The sequence below is a fragment of the Molothrus ater genome, chromosome 8 (genome assembly GCF_012460135.2).
Source record: "Molothrus ater isolate BHLD 08-10-18 breed brown headed cowbird chromosome 8, BPBGC_Mater_1.1, whole genome shotgun sequence".
NCBI classification, from domain to species: Eukaryota; Metazoa; Chordata; class Aves; order Passeriformes; family Icteridae; genus Molothrus; species Molothrus ater.
This window is the reverse complement of record NC_050485.2, coordinates 18,261,637-18,283,654: the sequence shown is the minus strand read 5'-3', so window position 1 is coordinate 18,283,654 and position 22,018 is coordinate 18,261,637. Positions and strand designations below refer to the sequence as shown.

Here is a 22,018-nt window from a genome sequence, read left to right as displayed (position 1 = left end):
TAAAGCTGGTATTTCAATAACGCTGCCCCAGGGAGAGAGGGGCTCCAGGCTCTGCAAACAGCCAGTCTGTGCTGTGTCAGCTGCACTGGACTGCTGACTAGGCACTTTTCTCCTCAGAGCAGACCCATTCAGCAGGAAACAAGGCCACATGCGTGCTGCCAGAGCTGAGAAAGCCATATCCTGCGGGTCAGAGGCTCCACTCGCGTGCGTCAGCACACTTCCAGAGCAGCAAAGGGACGTGCACTGTCTTACAGAGGGAGCTGCGCACCCAGCCTGGGCAGAAAAAGGCAATTGTACTGCATGTTCATTTGGCCTTTGGGATTTGTGGTGCGTGGGTAAACTGTGATGGCATCAGGTAAGAGACATAAAAAAATCTTGAAAAAACTTTTTACAAAAGCAGAAACATTTCAGTAGCAACAAATGGGTGGAAGGGATGTAAGATTTTAATAGCAAAGAAAGTCAAATCATACAACTGCCACCTTTCCTGGTTGCCTCAGTTCCAATAGCAAACCCTTCCAACAGAGGGACAAAGGAAGGTTGCATATCATCCACCTGCAGCCCAGAGGTGAGAACTGATTTGTAAAAAGTCATCCAACAAATCTGTATTTAACCTGGGAAGATGGGAGGTCAGAAGTGTATGTTTGCCCACAGCTCCCTAGCCTGACTAGTGCTGTCGGGCCCATGAGTATATCCTAAGGGATTGGCACAATGTAGATTTCCTCAGGTGTGTTAGCTGCTGGGTTACCTGATGAGTGCTGCTGCCAGTACAATTTAGAGATAGCAAGAGAGAGATGTGTACAGGTCCTGTTCTAGCTGTGCAAAGAAAAGCTCTCCCTTAGCAAAAACCTAAAAGGGCAGCATCACCTGAGCTCATTTATGCTATGACAAGTAAAAAAGACTTTCAGCCTAGACCACTTTTAAAAGTACCTCTGGAACTTTAGAATAAATATCCCTTTAAGAGTAAGAATCACTTTTTATGTTTTTATGTTGTTGAAGAAGTTTCAAGACAGAGCAATAAAAGCGATTCTACACAAAAGACAGAACCCACAACACAGAGGGAACTGTCAAAAGTACAGAGATCACATGCTCAAAACAGAGAGAGTATGTTTTCAGTAAACTGTCAGACACAAGAGACTTCATAAACTGTCAGACATGAGAGATTTCATAAACTGTCAGACACAAGAGATTTCATAAACTGTCAGACATGAGAGATTTCAGAAGTCCAGATGTGCCTTTGACTCCTCTTCTGTCTTCTATCATAGGCAAATACATTATATAAAGCCTTCTCCCCAGTTAAATGATCTAGTTCTGTCCAAAGCTTGTTAGGGCTCTTGATGCAATTAAAGGAACTGTTGGTGCCAATAGGAATGGGGATTGTTGACAAACAACAAAAATTGACACTGACTCTTGAAGTGCATCTTTCAGCTCTGTAGGGCCCAAGCACTCACATGGGACCTTAGGCAGTCCTTATTGATGTCTTTACACCAGTATTTTGTACACACCATTAAAAGATTAGTAGGCTGAAGTAATTTATGAGAGACATGGCGTGAGGTATGAATGAGCCTAGCAGAACTGTATGAGAAGGTTTAAGATGTCCATCCAGCCTAATATCTTCTCTCGAGCAACAGCAAGGAGTAGAAGCATTGGAAGGGTATGCAAAGTCAGTCATCCCTGGTTTCCTCTCTATTAGCAGACCAAGGATGTCCTAAAATGGAGTTTCCATCAGGACTATCAAACTACATAATTGCTGGTAGAATGTTTCTGGTGAATTTGTCTGTTTGTTTTTGAATTAGTTTATCTCTTTGACAGGATTTCCCTTTGCTGTGTTAAAAGAGTAGATTTGAATCTACAAATTTTAATTACCTCCCCAGGCAGCATAAATTTTAAAAACTGCTTCTGCTTCCTCAAGTCTGATACTGCTCTGTGCATAATCCAGACCTGTCACTCTCTTGTGAGAAGAGTTTGCTGTATGGACACCAAAGTCTCTTCCTGGAGGAAACAAATTACAAGATTTTAAAGGCAGTTTTCTGTCTCATAAGGATCAGATTTAGCACATGATAAATTATCTGTGATGCTTAATAGCAGACATGTATGATCCTGTCTAAGCAATTACTAGGAGAGGGGTGGAGTAGCTAAATCCATACTAATTGCCCTATCCAGGGAAGCAAGAATGCCAATGTGTTTGTATCATCCATACTTCATGCAAGCTGAATATATAACCTATCATACCTGCTGGCAGAAGTATTAAATCCATATCTGGGGAGATTTGTAGGCTTTCAAGTGATAAACACTTCAAAAGGAGCACAGGGGAGAGGCAGGAATGGACTGCAAGCTGCCAACTTCCCTTGTCTGCTCTGGCCTAGCACTGTAGTACCATTTGTGAAAACAAAGACATTAACATTAGAGTGATGCACCTGAAGCTACTGTATCAATTAATTCAGGATGGTTTTCGAGAGTTTGATTGTTAGTGGTCAGTGGGTGCGGTCACAGCAGAGGGCAAACACGAAAGCACAGTATGCAATGTCCTGGCACAGGTGTCCTAAATGCCTACAGTGTTCATTCCCATGCCTGCTGATGGGCTGCTCCTGCCTGCCAGACCTCCTTTTCTCTGGGCTGCCACCACCTGAACCCACGGAATGGGAGATAATGTTAACTAGAACTGCCAGGGAGTGGTGGTCCTGCTTCAGCTATGGAATGGGATGAGTGGAATGCGCATGAGGGCCTGTAAAATTGCCAACACATCCAGGAAACCTGAGAGGATGCCAGATACAGCCTTCCCCATCCCAGCTGTCTACCCCACAGCCTCCAGCTGCCGGGCTGCCTCACCTGCTCGTACAGGGGTTTTCTGTACTCAGGGAAGGAGGGAGTTTCTCATTTCCCCTCGACACAGACCTGTGTCCTTTGGGCAAGGGGTGTGTGTGTGCAGAGAGGATCGCGGAGGCTAGAGATGGAGCATCCCTGTCTAGCCCTGATGCCACCCTACAGGCATGGTGTGGACAGAAACGAAAGGGAAAGGGAGCGTGAAAAAGAGGAGAGTTGAAGGGGTCAGGGGAAGCGCAAAGGAATAGGGAGGGAAGGAAGAAAGCGCGAAAAAAAAAAAAAAAAGGAAAAAAAAGGAGGAGAAAGGGGAGGAGATGAAAAGCAAGGAGAGAAGGGAGGACCGGGCGGGAGGAGGCGAGAGGCCGGGAGGAGAGGAGGGAGGCAGCTCGGCAGAGGGGGACGGGACGGGACCCGGCGCCCCGCGGGCCATGCGCCTCCTGGCTACGGCGCTGGCCGCCCTGCTGGCCACGGCCTCGGCCCCAGGTAAGCGCCAGCGGGACCCGATCCTCCCTCGGCCTCGGTGGGACCCGAGCCCTCCCCCGGCCCCGCGGGACCCCGGCCCGCCTCGGGCAGCCCCCGCCCAGCGCGGAGCGGGCCCGGGTCCCGCAGCAGCGGGCGGCTCGGGCGGCGGGACGGGCCGCGGGCCAGAGCTGGGGGCCGGGCCCCGGGGCCCCTCCGCCCGCCCGCTCCCTGCCCCGCTCCGCTGCCGCTTCCCCGGCTCCCGGCAGCAGCGCTTCTTCGCAGCGATCCGATCCTGTTTAGAAAGGAAAGCCAGACTCTCCATGGAAGTTCATGGAAATGGGTCCTCGGCCGTCTTCTCTGCCAGGCAAAGCCGAAGCAAAGGGAGATTCGCTGTTGTTTTTGCCACAGGTGCCCTGATCCTGTTGGCATCAGGTGGAAATAGAACCTGTAGGTTGCAGTTGTAGGTCACTTGTAAAAAGTGTCCTCCCTTTAAGACCCTTTATTGCTCTAAAAACAAAGGCATGTTGGACAGCATTATGTGTCCTGAAGCTGCAGAACAGACACAGAGTGTGGATCTGAACTTCCAGGTGCAGTGAGCTTAGAGGGATGAGGAAGCCTTGCTCATTCAAGGCTAATTTAAAGACTTGAATTCGAACTTTGCTGCAGAAGGGCAGGAGATGGTGGAAGCAGAGGTTTGGTTCAAGTCCGTCTTTAGTCAGTGCAGAAGCTTTCTCTGAGGGGGGCTTCTGACTTGTGAAACTTGCTGACAGATCTGTTCAATTGAAAACGGCTGGTTGTTTTTCGGTGCTCTTGCTAGTCAGCTCCTAATTATTTTCATTTAAACAAAGAGCTTTGCTGCTTCTTGGCTCATCTGCTCTTTTTAATTGTAAAGAAATCAAATGAAAGCAGGCTTTAACAGTAGCATAGCTTCACTGAACAAACTACAACACAGATAAAAGCCATCCCATATGCTTCTGGGTTGTGCAAAGCTAGATCAGAAGGTAAGCACCTCCAGTCCCCAGCTATCAGTCCTTGCGGCACTGGAGGCTGGGTTGCAGATTCTGCCCATCATCTCCATGGAGGAAGAGAGAGAGGCCCGTATACAGCACTAAACCTGGACTGTGAGCAGCTGAGCACAGGAACAGCTCCACTTCTATCTCAGCTGGAGTAACTGGGGTTCCCCACAAAACCACAGCCATGCTGAAACTGCTCACCACATGTAAGGACCCAGTGGCCACTGTAAGTCCTCTGGCACTGTTCCCGCACAGAAAGAGGGGAGCAGCCCTGGCATAAACAAGATTCTGGGTGCTAGAAGTATAGTTTGGTACCCCTGACAGTTCTGTTAAAGTGTTTTGCTGTGTAATATGGCAGACAGCAAAGTCCAAATCTAGCTAATTCTTGGATTTGAGCTGGTGTAAGCAGAAGTGGACTATTTTCAATGTGGATTTTTTAAACAGAGCTTAGGCAGCAGTCACCTTTCCTGAGTCCCCACAGGCTATGGAGACAGGCTGGTGGAACATACCAGAGAAGCAAACAGGTAAAATGTTGGGATGGGAGCAACTAAGCAAGCTTATTGAAAAAAGGAGAGAAGTTTGATGGTTAAGCACACTGCAAAGAAATCACCAAGTCTCTGACTCTTTCTCCTCCCATTCTGTAAATAATTTCCCTTTCCAAGCAGAAATGAGACTGAAACTCTTGTGGTGAGCTCCACCTGAACAGCTACATCGTACTATACCAGGAAGGCAGAAGAAGATAAACAGTGATTCCTCACTTGAAACAGCAATCTCAAGTCTAGAAATTCAATGTTATGTTGGCACAGAAGCCTGCGCTTAAGTTGTGAGGTATCTTGCTCTTGGCAAGGAGCCCATTACAAGGGTAAACCTCATGTTGGGCCTGACCAGTGCCTGCTAAAGACAGGAGAAACATGTCCACTAGTGTCTGAGAGCCTTGAATGAGGGTTTTGCTTTCCACATTGGAGGGAAATGAACTCTTTCATTAAAAATCCACTGTTTCTCCTCCAATGGCAGTAGGAGGATAAAGTCATATGGATACTGTTTTTCTGCTTTATATAAAGCATCACCTGACCGTGTTCAACATGAGCTGGTACCATGATAAAAGCAGCATGAGATTTCCAAAACTCTTCCCATTGCTATACTTGTGCAGCTGCACCAATGGGAGCCACAGAAGGAAGATAAGGAGATAGGTTCCCACTGATTAGAAACATGAAGGATGCAAAATTTGATGTGTACCTATAAAAAGGCATGTCCCCAGAGGAAAAGTAGAAATATTAGGTATAAAATACCAATGTTTGTAAGAGTGTAAACAGCTAGAGAGGGATCAAAATCTGTCCATCATCACCAGATCTGACTTCTTCTGCATTTTCTCTTGGGTACTTCTTGGCACTATGTTCTGCCTACTTTGGAATTAAGCAATGATTTCTTTTTATTTTTGCCTTTTATTTTGGGACTCTGTTTCACAATTACTCCTAGCCAGCTTTTTCAAAAAAGAAATTCACATGTCAGGAAAATGACATAATTGTTTTTCTTTACAGTTTTCATGACATGTTCACAATTTCAGTAGAAAAAAGGTCTGTCTTTTTCATTTACCCAAACCATAATTTTATAAATGATTTATTAAACATTCATTGTTGAAGTACATTTGAGGACACCAAAAAGTGTTGAAAATCTCAAAGTTACTCCTTATTTACTAAGCAGCACAGCCTTCAAATTTAATCTTATTTTGATAGCAGACACAGCCATTTACTGGCTTCCCTTCTGCTGGTAAAGCACCAAGGTTGGTAAGTTTCATGCCTGGAAAGCTTTTGGTGGGATTCAGCCTTAATTTTAAATTTCAACATCCTGTTCTATTTTTATGCTTTCTACAATCCAAAATAACTCTTGCTTTGGCATTTACGTGAATTTCAGATAAATGCATTTACGTGAAATGCAGACAAACATAATGCACGAATAATTTTATCAATAACCTCACCCATGCTTAGCTGTAATTTCTTCAATAATTTTCTTTAAAAACCCAAATTGTTCTTTATACAAAATATTTTCCCCTTCATAACAAAAAAATAATGTCTACTTGGAATAAACATGCCATTCAGTAGAGACTTTGACAGAAGTGGCACAAAATAATTATACTATTAATTTTCAGAATTCTTCTCAAACAGTTGCAATGCAAATTCTTTAATTTAGTGGATTTACTGTATGTAAGGTGATATAATTCACTACTTCATTTCACTGCTTCACTGGGGCTATAAAACCAGTGTCTCCAAAACTCCTTCAGAAATAGAATGGAAATACTTTACTTGCTTATTTTGAAGATAAATATATGTTTGTGTTTCAGGAGTTGATGTCAGACAATAGTCTCTGCCAAAACACTCATCCCCTTTGTTAAAATGTTCCTTGCTGATGTGCTGGAAAAGTGTCCAGAAATGAAAAAATCATTTTCCCAGAGTTGCAATTCTCATTAGAATTTGAGTACAGTACAGTATTCACATAACAGGAAGTTCACAGTTTAGAGGACATTTCATGCTTTGCAGAGTGCATTGCAGGGAGTGCTTGCTCACTGCTGGAATATGGTTCTCTCTCTAGTGGATGCCCTCAGACCAGTAGATTACACATCACAAGTCATTTTGGGAACACATTGCCACAATACAGCACTGGTCAGAAATAGATCACTCTCTGATATGACTAATCAGGACTTTCTTAACGTGCATTAGGAAGGAAATAAAACGAGTGTTGATTCCCATGCCTCAGAAAATCAGTCCAGTATAAATCAGTTCTGTCAGGAAAGGGAAAACATCCTCTATTTAACAGCTATGGACACTTTTTTCAGCCTTCACCTATACTGGCTATTACTAGAGAGACAAAGAAATGGTCTAAGTGATGGTTTAGAATGAAAAACATTAAAGACAAGAACCAGAAATTAATGGAACAATAGAATAATCATTTGGTCCCCATATGATCTCATGTCATATTTTGTAATGCAAATACTGTCAGATTAACTTGAATTTGTAGTCAGAAAAACTCGTCTGATGAATTTAACCCAAGTTTGAGATGACCATTTGATTATGACAAGGAGAACATTACTTAAAACAGAGGACATGGGGAACAGTAGGATAAAGAGAATTCAGTGGTCTTCCATTGATAATCTAAGGAACAGTATGATGTAAGGTCTGCACAAATGATGTCTAAAAGAAGTAGACAGAAACATGCACATTGAAATGCTACCTTATTAAATCAGCATAAGAAGAGGACAGCACATAGGAAAAACTGAGGATGGGGTAACAGAAGTGGAGCAGAAGTTAGAACAGCTAAGTCACATACTTGAGGATTAGTAAGAATTTCTTTGATACGCTGGTGACTGAACCGCAAATGACAAAGAAGGGAAAACACCCAAGTATCCTATTTATTTGTCACCTGAGATAAAATCACATATGAAAGTACCATGAGAAAGGAGGAGATAATTCTGGGATATACCAGGCAAGGTATATCCCAGTCAAATCTGAGCAGTACTGTGAGTATTCCACAGGACATTGAAGAACTTCTTTCTAGACACTGCCTGTAACTGCAGTCAATTACATTAAAAAAAACCACCAATCAAACCCAAAATTGAAACTGTAACCAATGTAGAGAAGGGCTGTTAGGGTGAATAGGGAAGACACTACTTTACTAGAGGAAACTAACAGAGCTTGTCTTCTTTAGCTCAACAAAGCAAAGGCTGAGGCCAGATAATTGTTTTGTATATGGAGTCAGGAAGTAAGCTCTAGAGAAGAAAGCGCTATTTTAAACTTAAAGCTGGCACAGGAACAAATGAGCATAAACTGGGTATTGAAAGCATTTAGCCTGGAATTCCTAAGAAAGATGCAAGCTGTCAGAAGAGCTGATCACAGAGCAGTTTCCAAAGCTGTTAAAAGACTGATAAAAGATTACGTGAAGTTGGTCCTGTGACAGTAGCAGGGTCTCCACATCAGCTTTAGGTTATTGATTAGTGACAGAAAAAATGCTGGGGCAGACTCACTAAGGAGGGTCCCCTGCCATCCTTAACATTCACAGAGAGGCAGACAATGTCAGGTTCTACAAGGTCATTAAATTACTGCACACTAAACAGATGCCGTCAGTTTACCTGCTGTGGGCTTGCGTGCTGGGACAGATTATGGTGCTGTTGTGCCAGTATGGAGGATTCTCACCATCTTTTCTTTCCTTACAGATGTTTGTGAGGCTTTAAATGTGACAGTCTCTCCTGGACCAATGGTGCAATACTCTGAGGGGGATAATGCTACTCTTTACTGCCACATTTCTCAAAAGAGGAAGACAGACAATTTGCTGGCTGTGCGGTGGGTTTTTGCTGCATCACCTGCCCAGGAGCACCTGATGATCAAAATGACAAAGTTTGGGTCTGTCCAGTATTATGGAAATTATACTCATCATTTTCACAAACAAAGACTTCATCTTCTTAAAGAGGAACATGGAACTATGTACAAATTTCTTATTTTAAGCCTCCAGCAAACAGATCAAGGACATTATATATGCAAAGTACAGGAAATTGGCAAACACAGAAATAAGTGGACAGCATGGTCAAATGGTACAGCAGCTACTGAAATAAGAGGTGAGAGATTACTGATTTCAAGTCTATAATTTCTTCTTGTCCTGTGATCCCTTTTTTTTCTTGCAAATTCACCCATAAGACATTTGAATTTAGATTATTTTTGAGGGTAATCTGTGGATAGGAGAAGAAAACCTAATATTCACGTTTTGCCTCTCTCTTAGTGTTTCCCTTGGTCTTAGTTCTAGCCTAGCAGCAGTTGGTAAGTAGGACTTTTACTCTCACTTCAGTACTATTGTTTATACCACTTGCAGCCAGAAAGCAGAGCTACAAAAGCAATGGCCAGCTTGCTGGTATTGAACTTTGGATAAAATGACCAGCAACAAATGGCAGATGTGAACCAAGTTAAAAACAAGCCATCCCTTTGGTATGGATAAGCTCAAATCTTAAGCCACCACACCCACACTTTCAGAGATGGGTGAAGTTGGATTTTGGGAACAGACTCCTTTGCAGAGGTGGTTTTGTTTAGCAGCTGTGCCATCAGTGCTGGCTGGCAAACTACCCTGCTTGTGTCTCTGTAAATAGAAAAGTTAGTATCTCACAGGGACAACTTTAAAGATAATGCCAGAAAGCAGTGTTGAGTGTTTTCTCATTCACTGAATGATCTAAGTTCCTAAATGCCTGTAGTAGAAACATGTCGATTTGTCAGGCAGCCTTGGAGATGGAATGGCATGTTCCAAGTAAGTGGCAGCAGAAGAAAAAGCAATATAAAATATTGTCACCCCACCTGTCATATTCCTCCTCACAAAGAGACACTCCACATCTTTCATAGCTTCTCAGGCTATTGCTAGTTATAACACTGAAACCTCTCATTACTTTTCATAGCTAAACTATGGAGTTCAGATCAATGAAATTATTGAAAAGAAGGAAATCCATAATTTTTAAGTCCAGTCTTAAATAATATTTCTACCCAGATTTCGAGTATGAGTCATGAATATATGATTAGAATAGGGATTTGAGACCTCATAACTTCATCATTTTCACACTGTCTGCTCAGCTATATTGCTGCTCTCCACTTCAAATGACCCAAAGCAGAGCAGGAAACCTGAGACAAGAGAGGAAGGCTGGCCAGCCTGCAGAGAGTTTTTGACACCCTGTGGGGATCTGAGGCAAACACCACAACCACCCTGGCCTCTTAAAAGCATATTTATTCTAACTCTAAATCTAGATTAAAGATACCAAAATATATCTGAAATACTGCATGTCTTTAAATGTCATAGCAACTGTTTTGCCACTTAAAGCCTCTTGACTGGAAGCAAAGGACCACGTTTGCTAGCATTTGCCTAATGCACCCTGAGTGCACAGTACTTGCTGTGCTTGAGAGGGAAGGTAGCTCTTTTCCAAGTACTGATAAAGTTTCCAGTTTTCCCAACAGTAACACTTGGGCTTTTCAAGGAAATTTTATTCCAAACGCATTTGGTATTTTATATTATGATCAGTTACACTTTTTATTGCAAAGGGATTTACTTCTATTACAGTTAGACCCAGGATACAGCAAACGGAGCAATACAAATTGCCTGAAGCATTTGGATACTTAAGTTGTACTGCTTGTGCTTTATCAAATAAGGCACCAGTGTTCCACCACATCACAGTTGCTGTGTTGCCTAACATTTTGTTCCAGTAATGTTTGCAGTTATGCCCAAATTCAAAATAGTATCTCTATGCTAAAGCACCAGACAAGTTTCTTAGAACTTTGCACATCAAGTAGAGGCAGAAATAGAAGAGTTCCTTTTTAAAAAAAATATTTACACAGAAAGAGGACGTTACTGTGCAAGACGCAGATTTCCAGGGGGAAAAGGATAATTCTGCTTCTTCAAAATGTAACTTGCTCTTGAAGCAAGTTGACAGCTGGATCTGTAGTATCGACTGCTATTAATTTATATTCAGATTTTGTTATTTGCTAGCAAGTTTGCTTGTGCAAATTTGCATAGGCCATTAATAAGTTGCAAATACATTTTGTCACAACACATAAATTTGTACAAATACACATATTGGACTTACAGAAGAACAGTTGAGTTACAGGCTGCAATTCCTTTCTATGTAATGATGACATTTAAATTTTACTTACATATCTGGCTTCTACTTTGATGGCAAAATACATTTCTTTGGAAAAGAAGCCTTTTTGTGGAGATGGAATCCTTACAGTTTTCTGTTCCTGCACTTGTGTCAACTACAGCAACTCTGTAGTGTTTTCGGAAGGTCCACCTGAAATTTGAAATTTGTTGCAAGTTTGCCCATCTCAGTGTTGTGAATACAAGACATCAGATAGCATTTATAAGAAGGCTATTGTTAAATCTTGTTAATAAAACCAAGAGAAACCCATGTGCCAGTGTTGCCAAGAAGTGCCTCCTAATCCAACCACACACTGTCTTCTGTCTAAGTTAAGTTCAACTTTTTCTCCTCCTCTATATTCTCATTAAAGGCATCTCTTCCTGGGCTTGTGTCATCAATGTCAGACTAAAACCAAGTCAATTATAGCAGAGAATACACAAAAAGCCAAATTTATCAGAGAAAAAAAAAATCAGAAAAATGGTTCTTCTGCTCCCTTCCTATCAGAAAAATCAAAATAATCAGTATTCTTCTCAGAACAGTATTCAAAAAAAGCATCCCAAAAACATCATTTACAATTAGGCAATTCCTCATGATACTGCACATCTCTTAGGAAGATGTTCCAAATGGTTTACAATCCAAGAGAAGAGACTACTTGTAGGAGGACAAACATAGAAAATTAGGCAGTCCAACTGTAATCCTACTGGCTTGGACAACAAAAACAAGGAGATGATCACAACAATCTGTCTTGTTGGAAAAATTATTTATCAGATTTTCCCATAGAAGAAAGTCTGAGTTCTTAAATATAGTTACATGTGGCAATTTCTAACAGTAAAATTTTGCAAGATACACGAATGCAAGATTATTTTTTTCCCAAAATGAACAAAAGCCCTTTTCTCAGGGAAGTTATCCTGAAATACTTGCCAAAAATCTACACATGTGATGCTTTCATGTAACAAATGAGTAATTTGTTAAAATATTCAGGATGAGCTTCCCATCCCAACTGAAGAGAAGATTTCATTGGTCCTGAAAGTTGTATATCCATTGATCTAGCCTCACCCTTCACATGCCTGCAGGGCACTCCTTAGTGAATTCCCTTGCCAGTTAGATACTTGTTCTCTAATGATTTGCCACATGAAGCTCTCTTGGAGGTTCAGACCTCACAGGCAATCTGCAGGACATTACCAGACTCCCATTTCATTGCAGTGATTAGTAGAGAAAGAAATCCCATAGAATTGGCCTAAGTGACATCATCTCTAATCTGATATCATAAAAAATATCAGCATGCATAAACAATCTGGCTGAGGAGAGCAGAGGGGGTTTTGAACAACATTTCAGCAGTCAGAGCATTTGCATTCTGGTTCTAGACTGTACAGCTGTTATCATATTGACAGTCATCCATCCTCCTGAAACAGAGAGGACAATTCTGTGACAATTCTGAGCTGTTTCATCAAAAGGCTATTAGACAAAGTAAGGTCTTGGGACACTGAAGTCTAAGGCAAAATATATTTACTTCCAGAGGTTCAAACTTTTTATGCCACACATTTTTCAATATTTGTCATGTCTTGTTTGGTTTCTTTCAGTGATTTCATCAAAATCTTCTGATCATCCCACTTTCAAGAAAAATCATGAAGCTTGGAAGTTTTTTGAAGGTAAAGATACATCTAACTGCTACTGTGTTTATACATGATATTAGTTTAGTCCAATGGACAGAACAACTAAAGTGCCCCAAATCAGGACCAACTTTGCTAGTTTCTTTGCAAACCCAGCCTTGCCTGAGAAATTATCCCACAAAGTACAAGAGTTACTGGACAAAAGAGAATGGAAGAGTTCAGGCTTCAGTTTCTCATCTATCTGATATGGCCAATGGGAAAATAACCGCTGGAAATATTTTACAACACCTGAATAAAAACCATGAGGGGAGACTAAGGCTGTAGTTTGAAAAAGAAAAAAATAATCATACAAAAATTTCAAGCCAGTGCTGCCAGCAGAAGAAGCAATTGCAGACTTCCTTCTTCCCCAGCCACTCAGCACTCTCCCTACTGCCACTTTTCATGTTTTATTGTGTGTTTGCTTTTTTTCTTTGTTACAAAAACAAAACAAAACTAAACAAAACAGCTGTTTGAGCTGGGAAATAACCCAAATGAAGTCCTTTTGGGTTTTGAATTGTTGCTCAAAAAATCTCCAAACCAGTTCTTTATTTGCTCCTGAAAGGCACAACTCATAAGCGCAGTTATGCCTATTTGCATTTATACAGACTTCAACCAAATTTCAATCTGAGCAGGATACTATAGCAAAGTTTCAAGAGGGTTAAACTACTTCTGAACTGTTACCCTAAATCTATTGGACCAGAGTCTGTTTAGATATTGTAACTTTTTTCCTGTCCCATTGTCATGAAGCATCAGCTGCAGCACTGACCATAATCTGTGCTTGGTTTCAGATCTGTATGTGTATGCAGTGTTTGTGTGCTCCATAGGAATCATCAGTGTCCTCCTGTTCACACTTGTCATTCTCTGCCAGTCCCTTCTGAACAAGAGGAGATCCACAGGTGAGTGAAATGCCATTCTTGATGACTGTAAAGCCCTTGCCAAAAATGGAGCAGGGGGAGAGGAGAAGAGAATGCAGAGAAAGCAGGAAAAATAAATATTTCCTTACCTTGATTGTAATTTTAATTAAAATTAGTAGGAAGAGAAAAATTCTGCCAGCCAAATTAGAACACAGGCATTTTCTTCCCTTTAAATAGAGAGGAAATAAAACTAAATTTGCTTTGGGCTTTTCAAAAATCTTCTACCTTTGCACCTACATAAGTTGAAAGTAGTTGGAACTTCTTTCAGAGGAGACCAAGTGCTGAATCATTAAGTTGCATTCTGACCAGAAGCTAAAATTTTGCATGAGTCATTTTTCTCCAAATGTGTAGAGGGGTTTCAAAGCAATGTTAAAATCTTAACTCTGTTCTATTTTATTCTCCTTTCTTGAGTAGTTGTCAATATTCTTGGGAATTTGAGAGGTTTTATTAGCATGATCTCACTTGCAGTATTTTCTGAAACTAAAGCATCATTTAAACATTCAAATCTGTCTTTTCATAATGATATTTCAAAATCAAGGGTTACTGTGTCATTCTTGGCCTCAGAGAGGTTTTCTCAAAGAGGCAGCATCAAAGCAGTGTTGTTGTAAATGGAAGTGCTATTTCAGACCTGTGATGTAACCAGTGCAGTTTGAAAGTGGTTTATTTGGAGACCTCACACAAGCTGCAGGGATGAGATACCAGCACACTTAGCAGCCACCACATCAGAGGAGAGTGTAAGGACCACCTCTGAACAGAAGCTTTCAGGAAGAGCCTGGTTAGTGAGTTGCTTTGTTAATGACAGGAGAGAATGATAACTTTGCTGCCTCTGCAGCCTACAGAGGTCCCAGGAAGGAATGAGGGACTCAGATACACCAATGAGAAGACATGCAAGCTGGAAATAGATGTATAGAGAAACCCTTGCCTGACCACAAACACATTTCAGATTGTGGCTCCATCTTCCTGGTAGTGCACTTAGCAGAGTAACTCTGATTCTAACTGAACCCAACAACTCTGCTTGCCAAGAGGAAGGAGCAAGATCGATGTTATTCTTCTTACCCTGTTAAGTGATGACAAAGGTTTTGTGCCAAGGGAGTACCCACACTTAAGTATGTTGGTCATGGTGAGTCACCCTGAAGCCACAAGCACTAGACTGATGTATCCCAGTTCTTCTTGAACAGACATTGGGTTAGAATTTGCTTGGTTTTGTCAATTTACTGCTGTGAGCATACAAGCAGCTCGAAGGAAAGGTCTATTTACATTGAACCAACACCAGCTAAATATTGAAATAATATACAATACAGGATAAGGATTTACAAAAGAGAACAAGTAGGTTCTTTGGAGCTGCTAAAACCTTCTTTGCTACCCAAATATCTGAATATTTGCATGCTCAAAAACGTGTCAGCACTGTACATGAGCATTCCCTTACTCCTGAAGGATTGGGCCTACTGTTCTCCTATACATTTAAAAAAGGCCTGTCAGGTAGACAGAAGCACTGCCTTGACTGGCTTAAACATTGTCTCTGTATTAGTCCCAGCTCCTAGTGCCCTCAGCACCCATTTCCTTAGGATCAAAATGCACCACCTGGGAGCAGTATAGCTGCCTTAGAATGGGAGAATTTAGCAAAGTCCAAATATGAAAACTTTCCCATAGAGAGGGGCAGGATCATGTGAGTGTCTGCTTTTCATGGCCCTTTAAAGAACAGAGAATGAGAAGGTAGGGGCACGTCTGTGTTGCATGCAACTTCACATCATGACCCAGGGATGCACTCTCTCATCCTTTTGAGATATAAATTGGCAGTAGGTTGACCAGAAGAGCCAGAGTCTGTCCTTTAAGAGAGGCATAGAAGCCACAAAGCCACAAAAGAGCATCTTAATAACCCTGGCTCCTAAAAGGCTGCAGTGGGGGCAGCTGCCCTTGCTCAGGACTACTGACTCAAAGGAATATGAAGAAGGATTTACACAGCTCACACACACAGCTGTCAGAGACAGGATGGTGGCTGGACTGGACCTCTGATCTGATCCCAGAAGGGATCCCTTTATGCCTGTGGCCACAATCTGACTTACATTAGCAACAGCCATGGCTCCTGTGGGTGAATGGTTTATTTCAGGCTTCTGGAAATAAATACAGGCACCACAAGGGAAATAAAAGTCTTCAGAGTAAAATTACTGGCCTGCTGTGCTTTTCCTTAGCAAGCTGTCTTTTGGCTGGGCTGACCACTGGAATGTGTGTTGCCCAGCATTTCCACAGCAGATTTTTGGTGTTGTTTAATGCATTCCCCTCTCCCAAGACTAGCTATGTCTTCTGCATTTGTGCTATGTCTTCTTCAGTCAGACTGCATTTTAAAGCACAATACAATGTATGGTGACTATCATTAGCTCTCCCAGTGTAACAACCTGGCAACTCCATCATCTCAGCAACATAGGTCTGTCTGCAGTGCTCATTTGAAACACATAAACTATGTTGGTGTGAAGCTACATTTTCTTTCTTTTTTTCTTTTCTTTAACAGTGAAGCATTACCTGGTGAAATGCCCCCAGAACAGGTAGGAGATTACACATCTCTTTGCTCTAAACCAAGGTACTAGTTCTGGATTTGTTTTGCTATGTGTGCTGAAGAACTGGAGTAATGTTTTCAAACTGCTTATGGGAACATAAAGATTCACAGATCCCTGAATGTTCCTGCTGTTCATGAAAAGGGAGAATCTGCCTGGGCTAGCTGTAGGTCCTGCAGATGTTCCAGTGACAAGCCTCTCCTTGGTGTTCTGAATTGCTTTCTGAAGAAGCCTACTTTCATTCTGCGTTGGTTTCTAGAGTTCCCCAACACCTGGTGGGATGGTAATGACTTAAACTCTCCAAGCACACAGACCCAATCACAATGTTACCCAGGGAGTCCCACACCCAGGGAGGGAGTGGTGTTCAATAGCAGATTTTCAAGGCCCATAGTCTGTTCCCAGCTGAAGACTCAAAGTGGTGGGAAGAATTCTTCTGCTGCAGTGTTAATCACTGTCCCTTTAAATACCATCAGCTGCCATAAGGTTTTTATGGTGTGGCTATAAAGCTATAAATCCATTTTATGATTTTCTTGATATGTATATTGGACTGGAACTGCAGTAACAATATATGACAAATATTTTACAAACAAAAAAGATGAAAGAGAGATGCCTCATAACAACACAGAAACACAGCTGTTTCCCAGTTTTCAGTGACAGAAACCACGTGTTTCTAGCCTTGCAGTTTAAATCCAGTATGTCTTGGTATCACATACTGTTTCTCATAGTCTCTCTAGACACTGTGGGATTCAATGCCAAGTATAGCACACCCTAGATCCTCCAACAGTGTGATTTTTAGTGCATTCTCATGGGATTATCATGGTATTCAATTTAACTGCCACTCAGATGGAAGTGAAATCAAAACAAAGCAGCACAGGGTTCAGGAGAGGCCAGTACAAACCAAAATTTCCACATTATTTATGGACAGATCTTTGTTCTGTGACCTTGACCAGCCATTGCACCACCCAAAAATTTAGAGACAGCTCAGCAGTTTTCATTTCTTCCTGGATGTGTTTGCTTTCCCCCTTCTTTATTAACTGCTCGGACAAAGTTGGAATTACAAGAAACAAACAAACCAAAAAGAATGGGAAGGGGGAGGAAATCAAAGTATACTGGTAGGGAACATAAAAAGAGAAGAAAAATGAGACCCAACTGAAAAAATGGAGCATGGCAGTGAGATAAAAATGCACACTGCAAACTCTGGCTCTCTGGAATAGATGATGTAGCAGTGATGCTGCTGCAAACACTGAACTTAGGGAGAAAACAAGCCAATGTGATTTCTTCACCATAAAACAGACTCTCTAGAACTGAAAGAAATGCATGACTCTATATGGATAAAAACATGGTTTCATGCATTTCAGTGTGACAAGCTATGCTAATGAAATCCTCAATCACACAAATGCATGCCCAAAGTGCATTGACTTTGGAGCTTTAAAATTAAATACCTATGACAGAGTTGCCAGCATCATAATTATGTTTCACACTTGGGACCATTTATTTTTCATCCTCTGCTCAAAATACAAACCATCACTTCCTTCAAACTCATTGCTCTTCACCTGCAAATTCCTTGTCTTGGAACTTAATTCAACACATTTAGACCCAAAGCCTACTGTCTAAATATCTATTAGGCCAAACTGATTAACTAATTTGCATGAGATTCTTGTCATTTAAAATTACTACTGTGCAAAATTCAGCCTTGATTAGAGAAGCTCAACTCCAACTCCCTTAGTGATATTTCAGACACAGAGTAGAGTCCACTTTCAAAATTACATTAATAGTCTGGTGTCTAAGAAATGTCTGTATTCCCACTGCAGTAGTACCTAAGCATCTTAAAATATTTTATGTCTTGACATCAGAATGATATTTTTGCTTTTGATTGGAATCTAAAGCACAGCAGGCTAAATCATTTGCCCCAGGTCTCAAAAATGGCTGTGGTAGGAAAGAAAATTAAATCCAGATTTCCTGAGTATAAGAAAGCAAATGTTTAGGTTTTGGTTTGCTACTTGACCAATAACAAATTAAGGAAAAAAAATGAGTTGACCAAAATCCATTTCTTTACCACATTTTAAAAATAACTACCTAAATAAAATAGTATAGTTATTTTTAGTTTTCCAAACCACCTAATTGCATTTTCTGGTATTTTCTTTAAATATCCTTCTTCATATTATTTTCCTTGTTGGATCATTTTGCCAGTTTTCAGATCCAGAAACCCCCAGGAGGTGAAGCTTTGAAAGCAGGAACATTTTTTTCTGTCTTTCATGTTTGTGTTGGTCTGAACTCTCTAGTCCTTCAGTTACTGCTCTTCTGGAGATAAGTGATTGGAGGTAAATAAAGAGTTTTCTCAGAAAGCTGCCCTTCTCAACACCTTGGTTCCGCAGTGCCAATCTCACATTACAGGAGCACTTACTGCCGCATGGAACCAGAAACAAGAATCCAGATATCCCTGGCACCTTTTCACACAGCTCTCCTACCTGGAAAATATCCAAGTAACTCCCAGTTCACTCAAGTGAATTTTTTGTCACCCCCCTGCAGACCTTTGACAAGAGAAAATAGCTGACTTAGTTGGCAACAGGAAGAGTCCCACATCCTAGACTCTAATAAGGACAGCAAAGCCAAAATTCAGTAGTTTTCCAGGTCTAGCAACAGCCACGACCTTCAGGGCAACTGCTGCCCTGTTCCATGATCATTACACATCTTCCACAGGATACTTCCCCAAGCACCCATATTATTCTTGCTCTCTATAAACTCATTAGATCCTTCAAGAAATGCACAACATGACACCGTTGAAATAGAAGCCCAGGAGCTGAAGAAGGAGCTGGAGATAAAAAACTAACTTTCCTTTTAGGCATAGAACAAGACAAGCTCACAAAGAAGCAGTGTTTCTGGGCCAAGGAGTCTTTTCTGAGCCTCCTTGTTTGGTTTGAGGAGCTCAGTTCTGAGACAGCAAGTATAGTTATTGTATCTCCCAGAATTAGTTAACCCTGTGTGGCCCTGGTATTTAAAAGAAATCTGCAAGTCTCAAATACATTTCTTTGTAGCTTCACTTTTCCTGGCAAAGCAGGAAAAATAACTAATGCAATGAATTGACACTAAGCTTAAAGAAGTTATGTTGTAACAACAGGATCTTTAGGCTACACATCTGCCTTAACGACCTTGGATTATTAAAACCAAAAACATTTTTAAAAAAGCATTCTCATCTCCTTTTTGGTAGTCATTCTTCTTAGTAGTTTGCTGTTTGTACAAAGAAACCAGGCAGAACAATTTCATTTTCTGCTGGTTTTAAACCATTTCATCTTGATTTTAGTATAGAAACAGATGGTTGTTGTGGGATAGGTTCATAGTCAAGCAGGAAGATTTAGAAATTGTTTCAGTGCAGCCCTCAGTTTACATAAAATGTGATTTATTTGTAAATCATGAACATATTTTATTTTTTAAACACTTGTTAGAAAGTTTGGCAGCAAACCTATGTTTTTGACTGAGTACATGAAGTAGAACTCAGGAATACCAGCAAACCAGAGTCTTCTTGCAATCCACACAAGTGTAAATCCAAAATGATTTTACCAGTGGTAGTGACATTCATTTGAATTTACAACTGTGTAAAATGTGTCTGTAATTTTGTTGTTCTTGTGTGGGCAATAGCTGAGACATCTTAACCTTCATTAAGTCTTTTGCCCTGAATACTTTATTCTATTAATATAAAGAATATTTTATTCTGTTAATAAAGAGAATATTCCATCATGCAAAAGAATCTGGAGAGGAGCAGGAGCTTGGGACAAATGATTTAAAATTCAGTGAAATAAGTGTTAGCAGTGTTACGACCATGGAGAGCCTGGTTGTGTTCCATGGCATGGTGGAACTCAGAGCACAGAAGAAAGGGTCCCTGTTGAAGCACAACCAAACTGCCCTAACCTTCCCCAGGGTGAGCCCAGGAGCAGGTGCAGCTGAGCAGCCAGTGCTTACCTCCATCACTGTAGTCACCATAACTGAATGGTTTACACTCTCCCCACACCCCAGCTGTAAGTTAAGATTCCTTTCATTCCCACTTAAGCCATTTCATTCCCCTTTATCTGCAAGCAGGGAGCCCCTGCAGAGTCAGTTCCCACAGCTCAGTGACCCACAGTGACAGCCACTGCAACCTGACTGCAGATCCAAGCCTGATATTCAAGGCAGGGTTTTTGATCTCAGCCTTTGGGAGGTGATAAGGGTAAAAAAATCCAGCAGAAAAGAGTCTGTTTGCAGTATAACTTGTATTCTTCCCTCATAGCTAAGAGCACCTTTCACCACAGATACACTGGGGAATGCTTGAGTTAGAGAGTAGAGCAGAGCTTCTTGTTTTATATTCCCTGGGCACACTGGCCCCCTTGAAGATGCCAGATTTTGCAGATGTGGGTTTTTGAGCTGCCTGAAGACATGCTGCATGCTCTTCTAGTCCCTCAGCCAGTCTTAGCCCAGAATCTGCATCAAAGATTTTGCTTTTCCATTCAGTTCCCATGGGAGCTTATGCAACTATTGTAATCTGCCTGAGCCTCTGAGCCTCGAGGGCAGCTGGGCAGAAGTTCACTCTGGGTGCAGCAGTGGGGTCATACATGCCTTTTAAGGAATAGGTGCTATGAAATGGATCTTGTTTAAACCTGACAGTTTGCATTTTCTATGCCAGGATGAGTGAGACTCTTTGAGTTTCTCACCCATATTATATGGCATGAAAAAATGCAAAACCCAGAGCATTTCAAACCCCCATAAGAGGTTTTTCATTTTATACCCAGATCACATTCCAGGTTGTTGGGCACGGACTCCCACAAGTGGAAGATGATGTGTTTGCCTGAACTCGCAGGGACAAACTTTCATTCCCTCCTTTGCCTTCATTTTCCCCTCACTTTTGGGCCTGTGCTTTGCAGCTCTGGGGAGACAGTTACCAGTGTGACAAGCATGTCTCCTCTACAGCCTAAGAAGGTAAAGAAAAAGAAGGAGAAAGAGAAACTGGAGCAGCCACCAGCCATCCCAGCAAAAGGTATGAAAACAGAAGCACAGAGATATTTCAAATCCTGAGCACAACCATGGAGGGACAGCAGAGTGTGGGACGTCAGGAATCCTGCACTTTGCCACTGTCTCTGCCTGTTCTTGCTCCCATCTGGGGGGAGGAAATGCCCTGTACCTGCTGTGGGACAGGCTGGCACCTCCCTGCAGCTTTAGCCATCCTGAGATGTGATGGACTCACTCCTACTCAGTGAGTCCAAGCAGGAGGTCTCAGCTCCCACTAACTAGAGGAGAGAGAGGAACCTCTGCAGCAATATTCACCCTGCTCAAAGAGAAGATTAAAGTTAGGCAAGTTGAAATTTCATTTTGGGGGTATTCTGAGGGAAGCCAGCACATTGCACTCTTTAAAACTGCCCATGCACTTGGGAAGTCAAGCAAACTGAGTGGATAGAGACCAGCCTCTTGGAGACTTCATTTTCCAAGAGGATTTGCAGCTCCATGAGCAATGCTGCCAGTGCTAAGCCAGTGGGAGAGAAGAGGGAAAGGACCTGAAGATTTGCTGTTGGTTAGGTCACAAATGATCAGTTCCCAGGGGGTAAATTGCTCTAGCATTTGCATACAAACAGCATATCTTGCATGTCAGATTCTTTAATCTTATGAATTTTTCTAATTCAAAACATTCATTATGTTTCCTTGTATAAAATACCTGAAATGTGGTTAAACGCATGTATAAGTACATGCATTTGCTTCTAATTTTCTATTAATATGTAATTTATGGATTGCTAATACATATACTAAAAATGACAGTGAACGATAATGATGTGAAATGATGCCTTAATATTTATTTTTGTAGCTCCAATTGCCAATAATTTCCCAAAGCCCAAGCTCTTGAAACCTCAAAGAAAATTGATCCTGGTGAGTAAGTTTCTATGGCATAGTTTTTTGTATATTCTTCTCTCTCAATACAAATGCTCTATGTTGCCAGAAC

General features: G+C 41.5%; 1 protein-coding gene across 1 annotated transcript in view; it reads left to right on the top strand.

Annotated features, from left to right (window-relative positions):
- Window positions 1-3,208: 3,208 nt before the first annotated feature.
- The window catches only part of VSTM4 (V-set and transmembrane domain containing 4), a 31,567-nt gene continuing 12,757 nt past the window's right edge, over window positions 3,209-22,018 (top strand). Inside the window, exons 1-7 of the mRNA XM_036386160.2 lie at window positions 3,209-3,303; window positions 8,500-8,898; window positions 12,528-12,596; window positions 13,385-13,492; window positions 16,017-16,050; window positions 20,952-21,064; window positions 21,884-21,945. Of these exons, the coding sequence (XP_036242053.1) occupies window positions 3,249-3,303; window positions 8,500-8,898; window positions 12,528-12,596; window positions 13,385-13,492; window positions 16,017-16,050; window positions 20,952-21,064; window positions 21,884-21,945 (840 nt within the window). The 5' untranslated portion in view covers window positions 3,209-3,248. The remainder of the gene's footprint in view (window positions 3,304-8,499; window positions 8,899-12,527; window positions 12,597-13,384; window positions 13,493-16,016; window positions 16,051-20,951; window positions 21,065-21,883; window positions 21,946-22,018) is intronic.